This window comes from Herpailurus yagouaroundi, unplaced genomic scaffold (genome assembly GCF_014898765.1).
Source record: "Herpailurus yagouaroundi ecotype Mexico unplaced genomic scaffold, PumYag 28, whole genome shotgun sequence".
NCBI classification, from domain to species: domain Eukaryota; kingdom Metazoa; phylum Chordata; class Mammalia; order Carnivora; family Felidae; genus Herpailurus; species Herpailurus yagouaroundi.
This window is the reverse complement of record NW_024412376.1, coordinates 109,749,041-109,770,315: the sequence shown is the minus strand read 5'-3', so window position 1 is coordinate 109,770,315 and position 21,275 is coordinate 109,749,041. Positions and strand designations below refer to the sequence as shown.

The 21,275-nt window shown below is 38.2% G+C and overlaps 1 protein-coding gene across 2 annotated transcripts in view; it reads right to left on the bottom strand.

The window, feature by feature from the left end:
* The window catches only part of ADAMTS3 (ADAM metallopeptidase with thrombospondin type 1 motif 3), a 278,234-nt gene that overhangs the window by 30,744 nt on the left and 226,215 nt on the right, over positions 1-21,275 (bottom strand). For both annotated transcript variants that reach the window (XM_040481522.1, XM_040481533.1), the window contains exons 6-14: positions 12,862-12,945; positions 10,854-11,010; positions 9,998-10,103; positions 9,460-9,603; positions 8,683-8,815; positions 6,523-6,636; positions 4,327-4,472; positions 3,033-3,208; positions 1,292-1,425 (exon numbers count right to left, since the gene is read on the bottom strand). In XM_040481522.1, coding sequence (XP_040337456.1) covers positions 1,292-1,425; positions 3,033-3,208; positions 4,327-4,472; positions 6,523-6,636; positions 8,683-8,815; positions 9,460-9,603; positions 9,998-10,103; positions 10,854-11,010; positions 12,862-12,945 — 1,194 coding nt within the window. The remainder of the gene's footprint in view (positions 1-1,291; positions 1,426-3,032; positions 3,209-4,326; positions 4,473-6,522; positions 6,637-8,682; positions 8,816-9,459; positions 9,604-9,997; positions 10,104-10,853; positions 11,011-12,861; positions 12,946-21,275) is intronic.

Below are 21,275 nucleotides of genomic sequence, written 5' to 3'. Positions count from 1 at the left end.
AAAAAACAAAAACAAAAACAAAAACAAAAAACAACAAAAAAACCAATGGAAGGTTAGTGCTATAGGATAGGGGAAGAAGAGCGAATGATTTGCAAAACACAGGCTATGAAAGGCCTCGAATATCAGGCAGTTTACTTTTTCACATGAATTGAACAGGGAGCCACTGAAGGTTCTGAACCGGAGCAGGATCCTTCAGTGCAGGATTATGTTATATGATATGCCACTGCGCTCATAAATTTGGAAGGAAAATGGGCAGAGAAAATGATGACCACACGTTTGATGTACCACATAATGTGGGAAGTGAGAGATGGATAAAACTCAGATTCTACTTTTGGGGGAAATTTTATTTCAAATGTAAAGCATCTGCATACTTGAGATTCATAAATATATCAGCATAACTGAAGTGAAAAAGAGACAGACAGGAGTAACATGTTAAGAAGGATGAGTTCATATCAATTCAACTTGTGAACATGAACAAAAAAAGTCAAGTGCATTTTTTTTAAAAGTCCAAATAGGGCAAAAACCATTTTTACATCTTCACCACTTTTGTTCTGATGTGGAATTCAGTGTTTAAACTTAGAATCAATTAGAAAGGGAGAGAAAGAATTTCCATTATTTTTTAAATAAAAGATAAAATACACTTAGCATTGTATTTTTGAAAATGGCTCTGTATCATAAAAGTAGATGCCTACCAGTGAAATACTCAAAGCAAAGGCATTGTTCATTCCCAAGTTGCTGTATTCCCAACCTAGATACATCAGAATAACTAAAAAAAGGCATCTGGCTAGAAATTAGGAAAAATACATTTATTTATTTATTTATTTATTTATTTATTTATTTATTTTAATTTTTTTTTTTCAACGTTTATTTATTTTTGGGACAGAGAGAGACAGAGCATGAACGGGGGAGGGGCAGAGAGAGAGGGAGACACAGAATCGGAAACAGGCTCCAGGCTCTGAGCCGTCAGCCCAGAGCCCGACGCGGGGCTCGAACTCACAGACCGCGAGATCGTGACCTGGCTGAAGTCGGACGCTTAACCGACTGCGCCACCCAGGCGCCCCGGAAAAATACATTTAAATCTTGATGCTGCCAATGGCCAAATTATGGTTTGAAAAGTGAAATTTCTCCCACATTTAGTTTAGGCCTCCTCAACTAGTCCTAGAGTCTCATTTTAATGTGATTTTACAGATAAGAAAGTGTTAAAACCTTTTGAAAGCATGCAGATGAAGGACCATAAAAGTAGAATTTCACGAAAACATATGAAGCTTCTGGGGAAGCAACTGTAACTCACCACACACTCTCCTCGAACACATATGCTGTATGGGTCTTTGTAAGAACAGTGTGTTCCATCGTGAACCAGCTGCTTCATGTACACGACATCTCCAGTCTCTCTGGATTGACAGTAAAGGTGGCATCTTTTCTTGGCTACGTAAGATGGAAGATTAAATCAGCTATTTATATAAAACGACATATTTGAACACTACAGTTACTTTATTTTTAAAATATGAAGTTCCAACATGGTTTCCTGAAAACAAAATATTGTATACATAAATAAAGAGTAGCAAAAAAGGATGCATATTTGGCATACAACGAATCTAAACTGTGAAACTCATTTATTTTATTCACTTTGAGAGAGGGAGAGAGTGTGCAACGTGCATGAGAGGGGGAGGTGCAAAGAGAGAGGGAGAGAGGGAATCCCAGGCAGGCTCTGCACTGTCAGCTCAGAGCCGAATGCAGGGATTGATCTCACGAACTGTGAGATCGTGACCTGAGCTGAAATCAAGAGTCTGATGCTCAACTGACTGAAGCACCCAGGTGCCCCTAAACTGTGAAACTTTTGAGAGTGAACAGTGGTTGAAATAATAGTTACATAGCAACAACTGGGAGTGTCCCAGGCAAACCGGGTTGTACCAACAACCCTGGATTTTACCACAGCTCTTCAACAAACTTTAATTCAGAGGGAGGCAATTTACTTTTAGTGACACTTTGAGAACTAAAAGGGTTTCTCTTCTGTCTGACCCAATGCCCTGGTATGGTCAACATCTCCTATAGGATCTCATTAATTTTAATATAATTTATGTGACTCATTTCATCGAAATAAAAAAGAATGCATCTTCTTAATTCATTGCAACTCTGAATTCCTATGTGGATGCATCTTTCCCATAAAACAGCTTATAAACTGAACTTGGCAGTGTATTATATCACATGGTTATCATGTAACTATTTTTCTTTTATCCATCCAAATATGAAGTACGGCAAGATGTTCGTTCCCATTTGAACATTATTTAACCAAAAATTCATGGTAAGAAGTAAACAATTAAAAGGAAATTTTTAAAAAATTTTTTAAGTTTATATATTTATTTTGAGAGAGAAAGAGAGAGAGAGAACAGAAGTGGGGAGGGGCAGAGAGAGAGAGGGAGAGAGAGAGTCCCAAGCAGGCTTCACGCTATCAGTGCAGAGCCCAATGAGGGGCTCGATCCCACCACGGTGAGATCATGACCTGAGTCGACATCAAGAGCCAGACATTTAACTGACTGAGCCACCCAGATACCATGAAAGGGAGTTTCTAAGTTCATTTTCTCATAACTAGTATACAGTACAAAAGTAAAAGGTTATAAATTGGCTTTTGTTCTTAAGTAATGATCTATTTCTTGGTGCTCACTCACTTGTAAAAGAACTGTATTCTTTTTCTAGTTATTCAGCAAGGAAAGATCACACTAGTCCAGAGCATTTCCTCGTAGAGGCACTTCAGTCAAAGGAGGAAACTCAACATGTCTCCTAGGGGTTGCTTTCCACTGGTCTCTTCAGTAGCCATGGTGGAAATGCTCTTGGCCAGGAACTAGCTCGCAATTCTCACCTCTCTAAAGAAAGCCTTCCTCTTCAAAACCCAGCAGGACTTACCCCTATAAACACCAAGTTCTCTAAGTTACCAACCAGGTGCCAGGAGTCCAAGGGATTGGTGTGGACAAGGCTTAACCTCTGAAGTTCCCATCCACACAGTGGGAAAGAGAGAGAAGGTCCACTCCACTCACAGTCAGGATGTTCGTAGGGCAGCCAGTGGTGCTTGGTGTTGTGGTATTCAAAGTGGGAGTTCCGCTGTTGGCACTGCTGTCCTCTGAAGTCCTCGAAGTGCTTCTGGCACTCTTCTGTATTACAAAGCTGGTACTCGAAGTTAACACCAGGACAGTCCTGACCGCCATTGATGGGCCTACAGAAAAAAGACAGCACTGGAAAATGCCCTTTGGCTCTGCTCCAGCAGTGGAAGCTCGCAGACTCAGTGCCTGAAGGCAGGAGGCCACAGTTTTGGAGCTGTAGGCACAAAGTGAATGAACTCCTACTTCCTGATTTCAGTCCCTTTCTGAAAACGCCATCCTCTCCCAGTACATGTGTGTGTCAGGTACAGGGAGGGAAGATGGGGACCAAAAACTTGACTTAAATCAGCTTTTCAAACAGTCTGTTTTGGATGTATGTGTATGGTGAAAGTATATAAAGAAATATAAAAACACATGTATCTATGGTCTGAGGGAAATAGATTTTCTGCCATGCATAAAACACATAGATATAACCCAAAGAAATCTGATCACAGCTGTAGGCCTTCATTTTCTCATATGGCAAATGCAAAAAATAATCCCATCTTTCTTAGGGGAAAATGGAGAGGACTGAATAAGTCCACATATTTAATATACTTAGAAAGAAGCATGGCTCGCGGTGAACCTTAGCTGTTCTTACAATTTTTATTGTTTTGGTGACTTCCACTAATACTTCTGCCATCCCTTCTGTGAAGACAGGTATGCCACATTTGATCTTCTTTATAAAATGGTAAACCCTAGACCAGAAAGAATGTCCTAAGGATCTGCTGAGCATGCAGGAAGGAAGGATCCAATATAGTTAGTTTGAGGGAGCGAATGGATAGCTGTTTCCCCAACAGTTCCTTGATGTTCCTTCAAGGTCTTTCTGTTGCCCTGTTCAGATGTGTTGCTCTCCTAACCCCAGAGTGTGGGAGCCCCTGTCTGGAACTACTACCCACGCTGACATGCTTCCTGCGGACAGCCTCAGTGCCCAGGCTCTCTCTGCCTCGCTCCTAAAGATTTCTAAAGAGCAACTGCTTCAAAAACCTCTAATCTTCACTCCAGCCTTTCATCTTCACTATTGACTACTCTTCACAAGATTGATGAATGGAGATTTGCCCAAAACAGACACTTAAACCCTTGGTTTTCATGTTGTGTACTTCACATGTATTTCATGAAAGAAAATATTAACAACACAATATGGAAGCATTTTCTGGTCTAGCCAAAAACAACTCGAAATTACAGCAGTTATACTCACGTGGGATTGTTACACTGGCGTGTTCTGAAACGGACACCAGTTCCGCACGTCCGGGAACAGGAACCAAATTTGGTCCATGATCCCCAATTGCCATCTTGTTTTTGTTGATTGGCATTCTTCCACATGCAATGACCCTTATAGCACCACTTGGGAAAATGACAAAGGGCAATTATGAAAATCACGCATATGCTAAAGCTGAAGTTGTTATACAAGGGCCACCAGTTAAAGGCCTTCACTTCTTCCCCCGCCCACCAGGTAAAAATGCATTTAAAAATGAACCCAGTGCAATTATATCAATAAGGTGCCCTATACAGGATAATTTAGGCTTGCATTTTTAAGTATAAAATGAAAAAATAACATTTACTCAGACAAGTTTTTAAATGATACATTTACAATGAGCATCAAACATAACCAGTAAGAATGATCTGAGGACTCAACTTGCATAGTGGGTACTATTCTACCTTTCATCCTTTGTTAGCTGTAATTTTAGGCTTTTTAAGGGTCATATGCACCCCTTTACAATAATAACAGAAAAATATATGCCTTAACTTTGGAATTAAATAACATAACATATCTAAAGCATATATAGTATTCAAAACACTTAAATATGTTTCAAACTTTTCATTCACAATGATTCTGAGAGATAGGTCATTTATTTTATCTTTACGTTTTAGATGAGGACTATCGCGGCCCAGAAAGGATCATGAGGAGGACAAGAACATCTGACCAAGAAATAATTAAGTGGAAACCACTGAACCTTGATACTATAGAGGTACCTCGCTTATAGTACCCAGCACATAGCAGGTGTTCAACCAGTATTCTTTTCCCTTTCAACATTTTGACTTGCTTTTTTATCCTATATACAATTAAAATGTCTCTTAAAACTCAAATTTGGTTAAGTTTAAATATAACACAAATATATTTAGAGAAGTTGGATGTTCAGAGTTGATGTACAGGATATATTTTTCATAAAGCAAAAATGAATTAATTCATTATTGCTCTTGTTTTTTTAGTCAAAAGTCTGTAACACTGAATTTTTCCAAACATAATGTGTTTAGCATGGTACCTAACAAAGGTTAAACACAAATAATGGCAGATATTATTATTATTATTATTATTATTATTATTATTATTGTAATTCTCATAGCAAATATAGTTCATACATATTTGGACTACAGCTTAAAGGGCTTTAAAAGAACTGAAAGCTATGTAAATCTTCCTTGCCAGCTTTTGGTCCTGTCTACAATATCTTATTTCCAAACTAGTCAAGGCTCTTCAGTTTGAGTTCTTAACATGCCTTTGTTTTGGGTTTGGTGATCTTTCCCCTTATGAGTAGCGTAGCTTGGCCCCTGGCCAGTTTCTGAGCATTCGATCTTGACTACACAATGTGAGATTTAAAACCTCTGGGCATCTTTCCCCAAGGAACAAGGCCAAATCTTCTGTATAAATTCACATGACTTTATTTCTGGACAACTTTCACAAGGAGTGAGACGCCAGCAAGTAAATCAAATCCCATTAGCAGGGGCACAGATATTCTGCTGAGCTGCTGTTTCCTATTCTATCAGCAGTGGCTGAAGAACGGTCTCAAAGATGTCTGATTCTATTCCTTGAAATTCGTAAATGTTACCTTATTTGGTAAATGGTCTTTGCAGATGTGATTTGGTTAAGGATTCTGAGATGGAGAGATTATCTTGGATTATCCAGGTGGGCCCTAAATGCTAGCACAGTACATGTACCCTTATAAGACAGGGGCAAAGGGAAATTTGCACACAGAAGAGAAGGAGATGATGTGGCCATGGAAGCAGAGATTGAAATGCTGCAGCCACAAGTCAAGGAATGCAGGCGGCCACCAGAAGCGGGAAGATGTGAGAACAGATCCTCCCCTAGAGCCTCTGGAGAGAGTACGGTCCTGTCCACACATTGATTTTTGCCCAATGAAATAGATTTTGGACTTCTGGCTTCTAGAACTATTAGAAAATAACATAATAACATTTCTGTTGTTTTTAGCACCGAAGTTTGGGGTAATTTGTTATAACAGCCTTAGGAAACAATGTTTGTACATGATCGTAATGAAACCCCATACACCATGTCTTGCACAAAAAGGACTACAGCCATGGTCATAATTTTCTAGGTTTCTAAAGATGATTATTGTGAAACATATCTTAAATCTTTATTGCATAAAATAGATACACTCACTTTTCCAGCAGCACATTCAGTCCCATCAAGTGGGGGTCCTTTTTTTGTCTTACAAAAGTAGGGATTGTCAGGATGGCTACACCACAGCTGTTTACATGGGTCAAATGTTCGGAACTGGAAGAGAGAGAATCAAGATCTCAGTGACCGACAGATGGCATGTCATACCAATGTATGTGTAACCATATCTTCTATACAGTTTTTTCATGTTTCTTGGATATTTTCATTTCAAATTAATAGTCATAGTTGTGGCATGTTAAGAAAAAAGTACTGCCTAAGAATTCCAAGGAAAGAATACTTTCATTCTGCTATTCTAAAATATTAATGACAAGCAATGATTTGTCTGGGATTCTCTGGTTCACTTTAACATTTCTGCATACTATTTTTTTTATGGTTTTCAAATAGACAACACTGGAACTTTAAAGAATTTGTAAACATTATGACCATTTTAAATACAAAAACTTATTATGATCATTTTATAGCTCTCCTTAGCCCTGTAAGTATGAGCTAGTCAGGTATAAACAATAAAAATACCCATCATAATGATCTGGCTCAAAGCAGAAAATATTTGTAAGGCTTGCTATGTGAGATCAAGTTTTCTGAGTGTTACAAAATACCACAATATATCCATATAGTTTATAACGTACTTTCCACATATTTAATCCTGAAAACAATCCATGGTTGAGAATATGAGTTACAAGGTAAGGCTGTAGTTATGGTTATAAGCGAGAAAGTAACAGTCAGACCAGCATATTAGTATTCTTATTCCTGAGAATGTTTTTTTTTTTATCGTCCTAAAACACGACATTACAATATCCAAATATTTGTCTGTGCTCTTTACTTATCTGATCTCTTTGTAACTGGAAACATCTTACCATTCTCTAGATTAAAAAAAAAAATCAAAACACCAGTTTATCTACATATTCATTGCTTATACCACTAATTACCCACACATAGCCTTATGGTCATAGTCTTTTTTTTGTTGTTGTTTTTAAATTAGCACTCAATTCGGACCTGGGTTCTTGTTGTTGTTGTTCTAATTCCTATTACTTAAATGCAGAAATTGTACTTTTCCATAATATTGAGCCAGCCAAACTTTAGAATTCTCAGATCTAAAGCATTAATGTAAGTAGTAAGGGGCTGACAATGTGCACCTTACAGACAGACCAAATAGCTGTAGATATCTCCACATGGAAGATTTCAAACAGAAGATCAACTTCTTTTCAGTGCCATGAAATATTTATTTTTCTTTCTCTAACACATAAAGCTTGCTCCAACATATGAAAAGCCCTTCTTTTCTCCCCTCTCCCTCCTTTTTTTAATAAACTACTAAAACGCATTATAGAAATTTAGTGAAACATACCTCTAATCTGCATAGCTACATGGAACACTGGCTTTACTGAACTCCATTTACTATGTGCCTGCATTGTGCTAAGGACTTTAATTATACTATCAAATTTAATCCTGGTGCCAAATTCCATGAGATAAATACTATCATTATCCACATTTTACACCTGAGGAAACTAAGTCAGAGAGAATGACTAAAGTTCTCAAAGTTATATATCTAGTGAGATCCAGATTCTGACAACCCACCTCATCTGAGTATGAAACACACGCTCGTTACCTTCACACCATTGCTCCTGACCTTCATACTATACCACATGACTGTCATGTGAGAGAGAATACACAAGCACAACTCTTCCATCTGGTCAGAGCGGTATGAAATTCTGGCCAACAAACTAATGAAAAGCAACCTATCAAAGGCTTAGAAGTCATTTCTGAATGTCACAAAAACCAAGGGAGAAATAGAGCATAAAGTTTCATGGCCTGACAATCTTAGTTTCAATGCCTGGCTCCCCTATTGACCAGATGTGTGATTTAAGCAAATTTTTTAATCTCTCTCAAGTCTTGGCTTTTTCATCTGTAAAATAAAACTGGCTGGCCAGTTCCCAGGCTCCCATCTAGTCTGTCACAAGGATTAAATAATAATTCACAAGGATTAAATAATATAGTACTTAGCTTCAGCACGTAGTGACACAGCAAACACACAATCATTGATAGATAACCTTATACTTGCACCAGTGAGTCTGTGAAGCTCACCAAACAGGAGCCACACAAATAGATTTCAAGATGTAAAATCTCAATGGACTTTGAGTAACATACCGCAGTGCACATTTTATAACCAACCCCAAAGTCAAAACGACATTGTTCATCCATAGAGTAATTGATTCCAGGAAGTTCTGGGAGTTTGGGCCAATCATGTTCAAAAGGGTCATCAAGGAGACAGTCATAGGAACTGTAGAAAGGAAAATATTTCAAGTAGTAAAGTGTTCATTTTTTTTTTTATCACATCCTAATGAAAAAGTATTCTTAGGTTACATTCTCTAGAATTCCATCACATCATATAGCAAGATCACAAAGGCATATGTTTTAAGGTTTTGGGTTTAAGCTCCATTTAGAAAAAGACCCATCATCCTTATTCATCCCAGAAATAATAAGCCAGGCATGACTCAGGAAGACAGTAGAATTTTGACAGCCTTATACATGTCTCCAGCTGAGTCCCCACATGGTGTGGTGGTGCAGATCCTGGCACTGATGCTATATCAGCATCATAGTGACACATTATGCAGGCCTCACATGGCCATCCTCTCCCTGTCCTCAACTCAAGTTTGACCGTAAGTCAAAGATGCTATAAGGAATTTACTAAAGGGAAACCACAGTTAAAAATTCACTTAAATTCTACGCTTATGGTTTAAAATATTGTGATTACATTATGGCATCATTGTGCCAAAAGCTCTGAGTCATAGGAAAATGTTTATTATGAGCAACAGCTTTCATTCACTGGGAGTTTGGTTATGATCAAGGTCCTAAAAGTCAGCTTCATGTCTGTGTTGTGCTGTGACGTAAATGCTCTCTCACGACATGCAGAAGGGGACATACTGGATGTATCTCTTCAGTTCTTGGCCACTGCACCGGGACCAGTGGTAACGATGAAATGCTGCTTGCACCAAGGGGGCCATGACACTCCCCATAGCGGTCTCATCACCACACCTGTTGCCTTGGCCGTCGTGCTCCATTCCCAGCCTAGAACAAAAGGGAGACCTCCCTGGTAAGAATCAGAGGGGCCATTGGTTTTGCTTGATTTCACTCTTGAAAATCATTTGAGGGAAATACACATTCTAGAAATTAACGTGGGTTTTGTGGAAAAGTCAAAGAAACTGCAAAATAGAGAACCATCTGACAGAAATGTCTCTCTTATTCTATAGCTATGTAAAGCACAGGGGTATCTCTGCAAGCCAGAGCCACTTACTTAGTTTCAGTACATGACCTCTTCCCTGTTTTGAGCTCCTCACACTTGGCAAGGAATGAGAGTTGCAGGCTGGCATGTACTCGGCCCAAAGTGTGAACAATACTGAGAGAAGCAGGAAAGAAAAGACTTTTTTCTTTTTTTGCTTTATAGCTGTCAACAGTGACTTACACATGGCCAGTCTCATGGGCTACTACAAAAGCAGATGAAAAACCATCCTCATGATTCAGGGTACAACTTCTCACTGGATGACACATGCCGGTGACTGGAGCATATCCTGTAGAGAATAACAATTACTTTTATTTTCATTTCATGAGAAAACCCATTAAACACTACTACTGGACCTTCGCCTAGAAAAAAAAAGGCTTTTCAGGAAACAGAGGCAGTATTATTTCACTGCTAGTGTTGTGCCACGTTCTCTTGGGAAAACCACACACAGGTAACGGTCTCTAAAAAGATTCATTGGGTCTGCGTTTTCTCCTTTCCTAAGGGAAGGAACTGCCTGGAGTTACCATTCTGTTCCTCCCACCAACAAAGCCCTGTCTTTCTATTTTAGTGAATGGTGCTTCCCATGATGGTACTGATGAAGGGAGCCAGAAATTCCATCAACGTTGAAAAGAAACTCATCAGTCTACTTTTTTTCCAAAGTCTACATCAGAATTTATTAGATAAATGTAAGCTGACTTTAGAAGAAAGTTCCTTGGCAGCAATCATTTCTCATGGTATCTCCTTTCCCTTTCCAAAGAGTTAGTGGAAATCACACTGCATTTTACAGCGTCCCCTCCATATCCCGAATGCATAATCATTATTTTAAAGGCAAGTATAATTTATTATAGCATTTAAGTGGCATTTAACATTGTGAATTCCACAGAAGTCACTGGAAGCAATAGAAAGAAAGTGTATGCTTGGCTGATGCATGATGGAAAGTGATGGTAGGGATTGGAACATTTGAACGGATTCTTTGATTTAGGATTATTTTTGAAAAGTCATGCCCTTAAGTTTTTCTTCTGCATATTAATAGAAATACCTTGCATTCCAGCAGGTCCAAAGTCTTGCCTGGTTAAGAAAATTGCATGATCATGGTGTTCAGAGTGGTTGGGATCAGATTTTTGTTGTTGGCAAGCCCAGCGACACACGTTCTCCAAGCTTCTGGATGGGTTTCCCCTTTCTATTAGGCTGATGGACTAAGAGGAAACAGTGTGTTGAAGAAGTGCACAAAACTTTCCCAAAGTCTTCCTATCATAACTTTCTCTGAAGTCAACATTTGGGAGTGCAATATTTAAGGATGTTCAATAACATTATCTAGTGCCTATGTATACATCTTTTATTTGGGAATTCTAAATGCCCGTGAAGGATATCTTAAAGATGATTAGTGTTACCTGTGTGAAAGGGGAATGACACTTTTATGGGAACATGTAATGCTGACATTTGCTATCATGGGGCAACTCAATATTAATCGTTGGGGTAAGAATTTTAGTGGTCTATTACCTAATTCAGCTCAGATTTCTTAGTTTTATAGATCTTAAGAACAACAACAAAAAAAGGGTTAAAGATCCTGGCATAAGACTTTTATCCAGAGCTGTTAAAGTAAACAGTCTTTCATTAACTTTTTTATTTTTATTTTTATTGGTCCAGAACTGATCAACATATGTGAAGAACACAGGTTCTTCAATGAGCTGGCAAAGCTGGTTAAACCTTCATTTTGGGAAGAGGTCAAATTATATAAACCTTACACTGAAAAAAGCAACAACACTTTTCTTAACCTCACAGCAACGAAGAGGGATGTACTCTTATCTCGCAGTTCCAAGAGATGGACTGACATTGCTTGGAACATTGCTACCACCATATTATGATCAGGAGTTAAAAACTCAGAAGGAAAAGGGCCCATCCTTCAAGAACCAAGTATCCATACTTTCCAGAGTAGTTCTGATGGACTAAGAAATTGAATTTGGAACCCAAATTAGTCCTTATTTGGCCAACAAGCTAAGAGTTTTGTTACATTTCAGCAAATGTTATTATCCATGTTTACATTCTGAATAAAATTAGCTTGGTTTATTATATGCTGATCACATACTTCTCCACGTAAATCCTATAACAACCAATCGAAGGCTGTTAACATCTCCAGCTGGAGTTGACTTGTATTCAGTGTTAGTGACACAAAGTAGGTCAGGTTTATGGAATAAAGTAAACATCAGTGACACCCTCTCATCAGAAAATGATAAGTGGGTGTTAAATACATAATGAAATGCAAACACATGGATTTTTCCTGTTTGCTAAATGCATAATTTCATTAGTATTTCATAATCAGGAGGATTAAGTATGGGAGTGGGAATGTGATTTTAAAACATCAAGAAAAGTGCCAAGTCAGTCCCTTTCTCAGAGGGAGAAACTATGGTCATCCATTTCATTATTTCCAAGCACAGGCACATCTACTGCCATTTTAAAGCCAGCTGAAGTTAGTTATATTAAATGAAATTCCTACTGTGTACACTTTGACCTAATTTTTTGTTTGCAAAAGGATTAAAGCTCTTCTAAATGCATATCCACTGTATACTTCACTTTCCTAAGTGGAAAATATATATATAAAATAATTGTTTTTAACAAATCATGAAAGGGCAAGGACCTTTGCTATTTTTCTTCACTGATATATTCAAGGCATCTAGAAACAAGCATCTGACACATAGTAGGCACTCAGTATAGATGTTTTGAATGAATAAGTGAATCACAAATTTGATGATAATAGTAGACTAAAGAAATTCTCTTTTCTGCCAATGGTATCCATTTTTTTCACTCATACAGCCATGCCTAAAGTCAAAATATCTGAATCCATTAGTCACATGAACAAAGCAAATGGCATCAGCACAAAAATCATTATCTGCTCAGATTGGGAGATGTGTACTCATTGTGGTGGTTTCTCTTCCTCAGTCTATGTGAGACATCAGTGCCACATGTTAGCTATAGCTTCAAAAATTTAAGCTTCTGTTTGCTAACCCAGTCCTTAACATTCACAGTTTACATATTTTAGGGCATTTTACCTTTGCATAACCCAGCATTATCATGCGCACCAGGACCACATTCATATGTACTCCAAGGGACTCATCATGGTAAATTTCATTCACCTAGAAACAAAGCAGATGATTGTTAAAAGAAAGGTAACACATCAATGATTATGAGAGGCACAGCATTTCAGGGACCAGCCATATAATCACAAGTACTAGAATCAAGTCACTTTTTTTTTTTAAATTTGGTTTAAGCTGAACCCTGAAATTACTTACCTTTAGCTTTGGCACAATTCTCCGATATGTGAATTACTGATTTTGTAAACCCCACAGTACCATGAACGTGGAGACTATGCCTTCAAAGGGCTTCACTAAACTATTGTTGTGTTAGAGAGAGTCCAATGTGCTATAACCCGCAATTCATCAAAAGCAACCACATGTGGGTGGTGACTCTGGCAAGAGTCTACTAGCTGTGTGGAGTCACAGCCATGTAGAGAGAATCAGACGGCAGGCATTTGTCTGGGTCCTCCTGTCACCACCACGGGTCCTAATCTGGTTGGGAGAGCTCATGGAGACGCAGCTGGTGAGCAGGAGCTGTGGTGGTTTATCTGCAGGCCAGTGAGTGGGTAGCCTGAAGTGTGCAGCTGAGACAACGGTGATTTAGAAGTTCTACAGTGTGAGAAGTCCTTAGATATTTGAATTACCAAGGTCCTGTATCAGTGTATATTAGATGAATATCACCCTTGGGTATAGCTCAGAAAAGCAAAGTCGGGTCATTCCTTTTTATTTAATTTCTAAAGTTGGGCTGACATTTCTAAAAGTGATTTGGCATGCTTTAAAATCATAATCTCAGCAACCTCAAAATCACAGTCCAACACACATTTATACAGATGAGGAAGGTGAAGACAGTAGAGATTAATTGATATGCAAAAGCCACAGTCAACTGTCGGCAGATATGAATCTAAGGTGAACCATCATTGGGTCTTCTGATTAAGACAGTGCAAAAGAAGTGTGAAAAAAAAGATTGCTTATTAAGTTGGCAAATGTTAGCAGGAATGGGAGAGGTGGAGTTATCTGATTAGATTAGAAAAATTGTTAGCTGTTCCCATGGATAGGGACCCAACATTTGTCACAATAACTAAAAGAGGGGTGGAAAACTAACTGCAATTTGACTTGAAATCCAGGAGACTTGGACAGTAAGCACAGCAAATTGAAAACCCACAGAGAAAAGATAACCATAATCTCATAGAAAGGGGCTTTAAAAAGAAATACAACTCAAGAATGATAGAATGTTCTAAAAACAATCCCACAAAATTCATGAATCATAAAATTGCAAATTACCACACTGACCAAGAAACAGACTAAGATATCTCAACTGAAATATTTCAAGAATCTAATGGTACTTGCCAGAACACCTTCAAAAAATGAAGGCCTTAAATATAGACTAAAGGCATACTTACTAAATTCAGATGGAACGAAAAAGAAGACAGCTAAGATGGAGGTAAAAAAAAAAAAAACCTACAGAAACTAGTATATGCTAAAGAAGGCAAAGTACAGTTTGACAAGAAAAGATGTAGAATCCTCTCACACAGAAAAATGCATTGATATATACACACATACATTTTACAAATGCATATACACACATAGAATGCTAAGACCCAATTTAATCCCTGTTCAAGATAAGCCAAGGTAAAAAAAAAAAAAAATGTGCTCTTGCCGGGCACAGGTGTGCAGGCAGGTAACCCAGGGGCAAGCTATCCCTTCTGGAGGCCAGGGTGTACCTAAAGTATTGAGTACATTTTATCTATGATATCTTGTAAAAGAGATGTTGACAAACATGAGTATATCTAGAGAAGAATAAAAAGCAAGAAACCTAGAAAACGTGTCACATAAAGAATGGAAGATGTAATGGCCAAAAGCAGAACACCAAACACTAATGGTCTCGGCTGATATCTTGGTTCAGCCCCTCATTGTGGTGTGGTCTCTATCTTTTTGAGTCTCAATAAAATGGGCATAATAAGAATACTACCACACTGGGCTAGTGCAAGAATTAAAAGATTTAACTCATGCAAACATATTGCTCAAAAAATTTGAGAGGTAAGGAGAGAGGGACATTAAGGAACAGAAGAATATGGGAAACAGAAAAGAAAAACTTAGAAAGAAGACTTAATATCTGCCATATGAAAAAAAGGCTTCAATTTATTCTGTGTATCTACAGAAAATAAAAATCTTAAGTTCAAACTATGAGAAGGACAGATTTCAGTTCAATATAAGGAAAAACTAAATGCTGGACAAAAAAGCTGTGATTTCTTGTGACCATTTGGTCACAGGCACAATCTCTTCTTCCATACCTGCCTAATTGAAGACTGAATCCCTTTCCTCTTCTGGATTAATTATCTGATAAGAAATTCCTAACATCTGAGGTGCCTGGGTGGCTCAGTCAGTTAAACGTCCAATTCTTGATTTCAGTTAAGGTCATGATCTCACAGTTTTGTGAGTTTGAGCCCCATACTGGGCTCTGTGCTGACAGCGTGGAGCCTGCTTGAGATTCTCCTCCTCTCTCTCTGCCCCTGCCCTGCTGGCACTCTCTCTGTCTTCCTCCAAAATAAATAATAAATTAAAAGTTAAAAAAAAAAAATTCCTAACATTATAATGCCAATGTAAGTAAAAAGGCTGAAGCCAGGCATATCGCTCACTAACACATTCATCCAGAGACTCATGGACATTCCAAGAGACTTTTCCTAAGGCAGCTGTTCTGAATTAGCAACATGACTTCACTCACATGTACTCAGTTTAATGTAATTGAAATATAAATGCATTTGATGTAAAAAGAAAGGAAAAAAACAGACTGAAAGCAATGCTAGTAAATACACAAAATAGGAGAACAATAAAATTTTAAACTAAAGAAAAGTAGTTAGGTAAAAAAAAAAAATTCCAGGGCCAAGATGATGGAAGGAGGGAGACATAGCCACTTGCACAGCAGCGGCAACAACTATAAAATGTAGGAAACACATCAGAGATCATAAATGAAGGAAAGGTGGCGATATTGACAAATAGCATATGATAGTTCAGCTAGTATAATGTACCTATAATCATCCTAAATTAGTAAATTTATCCATACTTGGGAAATTTTAAGATCAGTACAATACCAAGAAAGTATAATGGACAAAATTTAGGTTATCAATGGTAATATTATATTATAAAATGTTAGAGTAAAAGGACACTTTTTAAAAGTCAGAGTTAACCATTCACCAAATGAAAAGTATTATTTAACAAAAGTCACTATTACGCCAGGCTAATTAGACAGCAGGGTACTCCGGTAGAGACCAAAATTGATCATGGAATCTTCTAGGCTAGCACATATTTGTGAAGCTATCACGGGACATACATAAATTATTATGGGTAGAAATCACCAAATAGAAGGCAATAATATGTATACAGAGCAGAGAGTATTCTCTCAATATGGCAAACTAACACACATTAGGTATCTGTGTTACGCAAAGCATTGGATATCATTTATTATCTTGATTTTCAAAGTTTAAAAAAGTTGCTCCCTATACATTATTTACTTTAAAATGTATTTAATAATTTGGCTGCTTTCCATCTTGCTAGGCCTTATTAATAACAGGATGCAATGTTTTTATACTCAGAGACCTATAGGATAAGAGTTGAAAAAATAATCAGCAACAAAGGATAAGATATTCAAAGACCTGGATTCCATCCCAGCTAAGCCACTGATAAACTGAGTGACCTCAGGCTCTCTGAGTCTGTTTTCTCACTGGCAAATTATAATTGGATTTGCTGTGCCTGTTTCAAAGAGCTGTTGTCCAAATCGAGCAAAATGGCACACAACTGCTCTCAGTAAAACATGAAAAACTTTGGCACCCTTCCATCTATCCTTGAAAAAGATTTTGAAGATTTATGGATGTATTTTCATAATCTATGTGAAAAGAACAAGAAATACAACGGCCTCCTTCTTAGTTTTCACTAAAAGAGACTCAAGACTCTTTTTCTAGAAATCTCAATTGAATGAAAGATGTGATTTAAATTACATATATAATAAAATTTTGGGAAAAACCATTTGACACTTAATTTTTTTTTTTTTTCAAAACTGTTTCAACATAAAAAAGCTCTTTCCAGCAGATGGCAGCATGCACATTTTTGAGGGGGGTACAGGCTGCTACATACACCTGGAGGTACTTATTCACCAGTTGTTATGTCTGCCTTTTCCTATATTTACACATAAATAAAATCACTTCCTCAAAATTAAATACAAGTTTTAAAATATTCTAGCCTAAGGAAAACACTGAGTCATTTGACTCTTGAAAGCAAAGAAAAATGCTGAAAACATCTTTATTTAGACTGTTTTTTCAATGTCATCTATTAAAACACATGCGAAACAGAGAAACTCCAAGAATCTGACTACAAATTAATCACAAATCTTAACAATCAATAAATTATACACCGAATGAAATAAAAACATCTCACTGAATGAACCACTTGAATCTGTCAAGATGAAGTAGAATATTTGTCAAGAAAGAATTTTACAGCTCTTAGTGACAAGGAAAGCATTTTTTCCCTAAAAGCAACATCAAAAACAAACAAAAACAACAGCTAATATTATATAGAGCTTCCCAGATTCCAGACACTGCTTTAAATGCTTTATATGAATTCAAGTAATCCTTGCAACAACTTCAGAGATCTTAGTATCTTCATTTTGTATCTAAGAAGTTGCGACCCAGAGGGGCGCCTGGGTGGCTCAGGTTAAGTGTCTGACTTCAGCTCAGGTCACGATCTCGCGGTCTGTGAGTTCGAGCCCCGAGTTGGGCTCTGGGCTGATGGCTCAGAGCCTGGAGCCTGCTTCCAATTCTGTGTCTCCCTCTCTCTCTGCCCCTCCCCCGTTCATGCTCTGTCTCTCTCTGTCTCAAAAATAAATAAACTTAAAAAAAAAAAAAAGCTGCTAAAGAAGTTGCGACCCAGAGAAGTAACTTGCCCAAGGTCACGTAGTTAACGGACACAGCAAAGGATGAAAACCTAGACAGTCTGACTCCAGAGTCAGTGGATTTCACCATATTGCTATACTTCCTGTAGACCACAGGTCTATCCCTATGCACAAAACAGATAGTTTTAGAATAAGCAATAGTGATTTGCTCTCCCTGAATTTAAGAACCTGGTGTATAAGCATACTGAGAAAGAGGTCTTAATAACTTTACCTCCTTTTCATAAAATTCCTCCATGTAGACTTTAAAGAAATGAGGAATTGGACTCTGAGCTTATTATAAATAAGGATTTCTTGATGATCAACATACTGGCATTCTAAAAAATACTGGGGAAAATTGGTGCTAGAGCAGATCACTGGAAAAAGTAAATGAGGAAAGAAAAGATAGGACTGAAATTTATAACCAGTCTTCTGGGTTGTAAGAAAGGCATTACGCATAAATATTCTAAGAAATCACATATTTGACACAACATAATGCAAATACATGTATATTGGAATATCCTTTTACCATGTGAACCAATCTGTAGAGTGTGTGTAGAGTTTCTGTGAGGTGTTCGGGGTTGGGCCCAGAGTTTTTATTAAATTACCTGAAAGAAGGGGTCAATGGAACATTAACTCCATTTTCAGATGACCTTAAATTAGAAGGGGTTGCCAATGATGTGGCGGGGGTGGGGGCGGGGGAGGGAACCAAAGGTAAAATCAACTCAAGTATTCTTTTCCTTGAAAGGAAAATTCCTTCCAGGTTTGTTCCCGGACAGGACAATTTCTCCCAGGACATTTCCCTGGCAGGACAATCTGACCTGCTTTGTCTGACTAGCTGATGAACAGATTTGTCTGGCTTCAACAAAGCAATACTCATTTTTCTTTCAGATGGGTGGATCAGGTGGGAGAGACAGACAGTATAGCTGAGTGGTTAAGAGTGTGGGCTCTGCAGGGGCACCTGGGTGGGTCAGTTGGTTAAGCATCTGACTTCAGCCCAGGTCATGATCCCAGACTTTGTAGGTTCAAGCCCCGCATTGGGCTCTGAGCTGACAGGGTGGAGCCTGGAGCCTGCTTCAGATTGTCTCCTTCTCACTCTCTCTCTGCCCCTCCCATGCTTGCACTCTGTCTCTCTGTCTCCCAAAAGTAAATAAACACTAAAAAAAAAAAAAAAAAGAGTGTGGGCTCTGCAGCCAGACTGCCTGAGTTTGATCTTAGCTATGTGAACTTGGGCACATTATTTGTCTCTGTGCTTCAGTTTTCTCATCTGTAAAATGGGAGAATTATAGTACTGCCCTTATAGGATTGTTGAAAGGAACAAATGAGCTCAGAGATGCACAGTGCTCAAGAATGGTGGCCCTTGCAAATGTAAAAACAAAAAGTTGTTAGCCATCATTAATATTATTCATACAGAAGAAAATAAATGAGACCTAAGTATGATTTTTAAAAAGAAATGGAGACTTGGTTTACTGAAGGCAAACTGAAGGTTAATGACAAGATAGTCTGGGTAATTTGGGTTGGACATAAAAATATTCTTAAAAGAACTGGGAAGGGGAACCCTAGGTGGCTCAGGGGGTTAAGCATCTGACTTCGGCTCAGGTCATGATCTCATGGTTTGTGAGTTTAAGCCCCACGTGGGGCTCTGTGCTGACAGCTCAGAGCATGGAGTCTGCTTCAGATTCTGTGTCTCCCTCCCTCTCTGCCCCTCATTTTCTCACACTCTCTCTCTCAAAACTAAATAAACATCAAAAAAAAATTTTTTTAAAGAACTGAGAAGAAATAGTACTCTATCCACAACTCATTTCTTGTAGAGCTAAAGTTCCAAACACATCCTTACTTGGATTCTCATCCCATACTCTATATTCCCTTTACTCAGGGTAGGTGGCTGACTTCCACCTTGCCAACTCTTCTTTTCCTACCTCCAATCTCAGACTAATAAGGACTATTTTTTATTAACAGTCTTATCAAATATTTACTGAACAGTTACCATGTGCCCTATTGTCCTTGGGGCAGGAAACAGAATAGTAACTGAGTTTGAGTCTCTGTTCTTTATCGTGAATATGTTCTAAGAGGTAAAATAGGCTATATACATGGACAAAAATCAATAAATACAAAAAAAAAAAAAAAAAAAAAAAAACCATGCAGACAAGGTCATACCAGATAGGGAATAGGTGCTCTGAAGAACATAAATCTGAGTGATGAGATATAGGACCAGAGGGAGAGGAAGAAGTTACCTAAGACTGGGTAGTCAGAGCAGGGAGACCCATGGACGAAAAGGCAAGTGCACAAAGCTCAACCCACATTATTGCAAAAGCTCAAACATCTTTATGCACCACTGCAAAGGAGACATCTTTATCACTACTTTAGAAAGAGACTGAGACCCACAGAAGTTATAGAATTTCCCCCCAAAAAAGGTTAGCACAACTAAGATTCAAATAAATCTATGTGATGCTGATGCCTATTCTTTTTTCCCAACTGCCTTGCTTGCCTTTTGCTTTCTGTCACAGTGAAAGTGTGCTCAATCTCTAGATTCTTCTGCTCCAAACAACCTGATCCAAAAAATCAACTCTATTTCCCATATTCAATCTCTCCCTTTCTTGAAGTTCCTTTTCCTCTTTTATTAAGATTCTCAATTCTCCCTCCTCATGAAAAAATAACCCATCTACAATGCTCGACAGCATTTAGCACTGCTTAGCACTGTGTTCTTCAATACTATTCTGTTTCTTTGTTGATATCAGCTCCCTTTTCTCTGCCTAGCTCACACGTGTCAGCATGCCTCAAAGTTTTGTCTTCAACCCTCACCTCTTCTCACCTGTCCTTTCTGCAATATTCATCCACTGCTGTTTCTTCAATCAATACCTATAGGCTGATGAACTCCAAATGTTTGTATCTGTAACACTAATTCATCTCTCTCATGCCCCAGAGCCATCTGTTCAACTCTAGTAACAGACCCATCTATTGGGAAGATACCTATATGTGTCAAAGTATACTTGTCTTCTCCCCAAAGTCTGTTCTTTTCTCAATATTTTACATAGTTGAAGACTGAACCATCCTTTACTCCCTCCTCTTCTACAAATACTAGTCAATCTATTACCCAGTCCCATAGACATCTGTCAAGTCTATCTCTTTCCATCCACTGCCAGCTGCTCAGTATTCATCCTGCTTGGTTGAACTGCTGCAATAACCTGTTAAAACTTTTGCAAATGTTTGCATTTGGGTGATTTGGGCCCATTTCAGTAGTTCTCCAGAAGGGCCAATTATAAGGGTCAGATGGTGGTTTTCAATAAGCACGAGTCTGTCCTTTTATGTTAATTATGTGTTTATCTCCCTTAAGCATCAAAGAAGCTTTGGGTGGGCCAAGAATAGGCAATTCAAGGACTTAAAAACTCTTCTGGCCTTTAGTAAAAGCATACCGAACATCAGGTAGAACTGATTCCCCTTCTTCAAGAATGAGAAAGAGGATTCCCTCAAG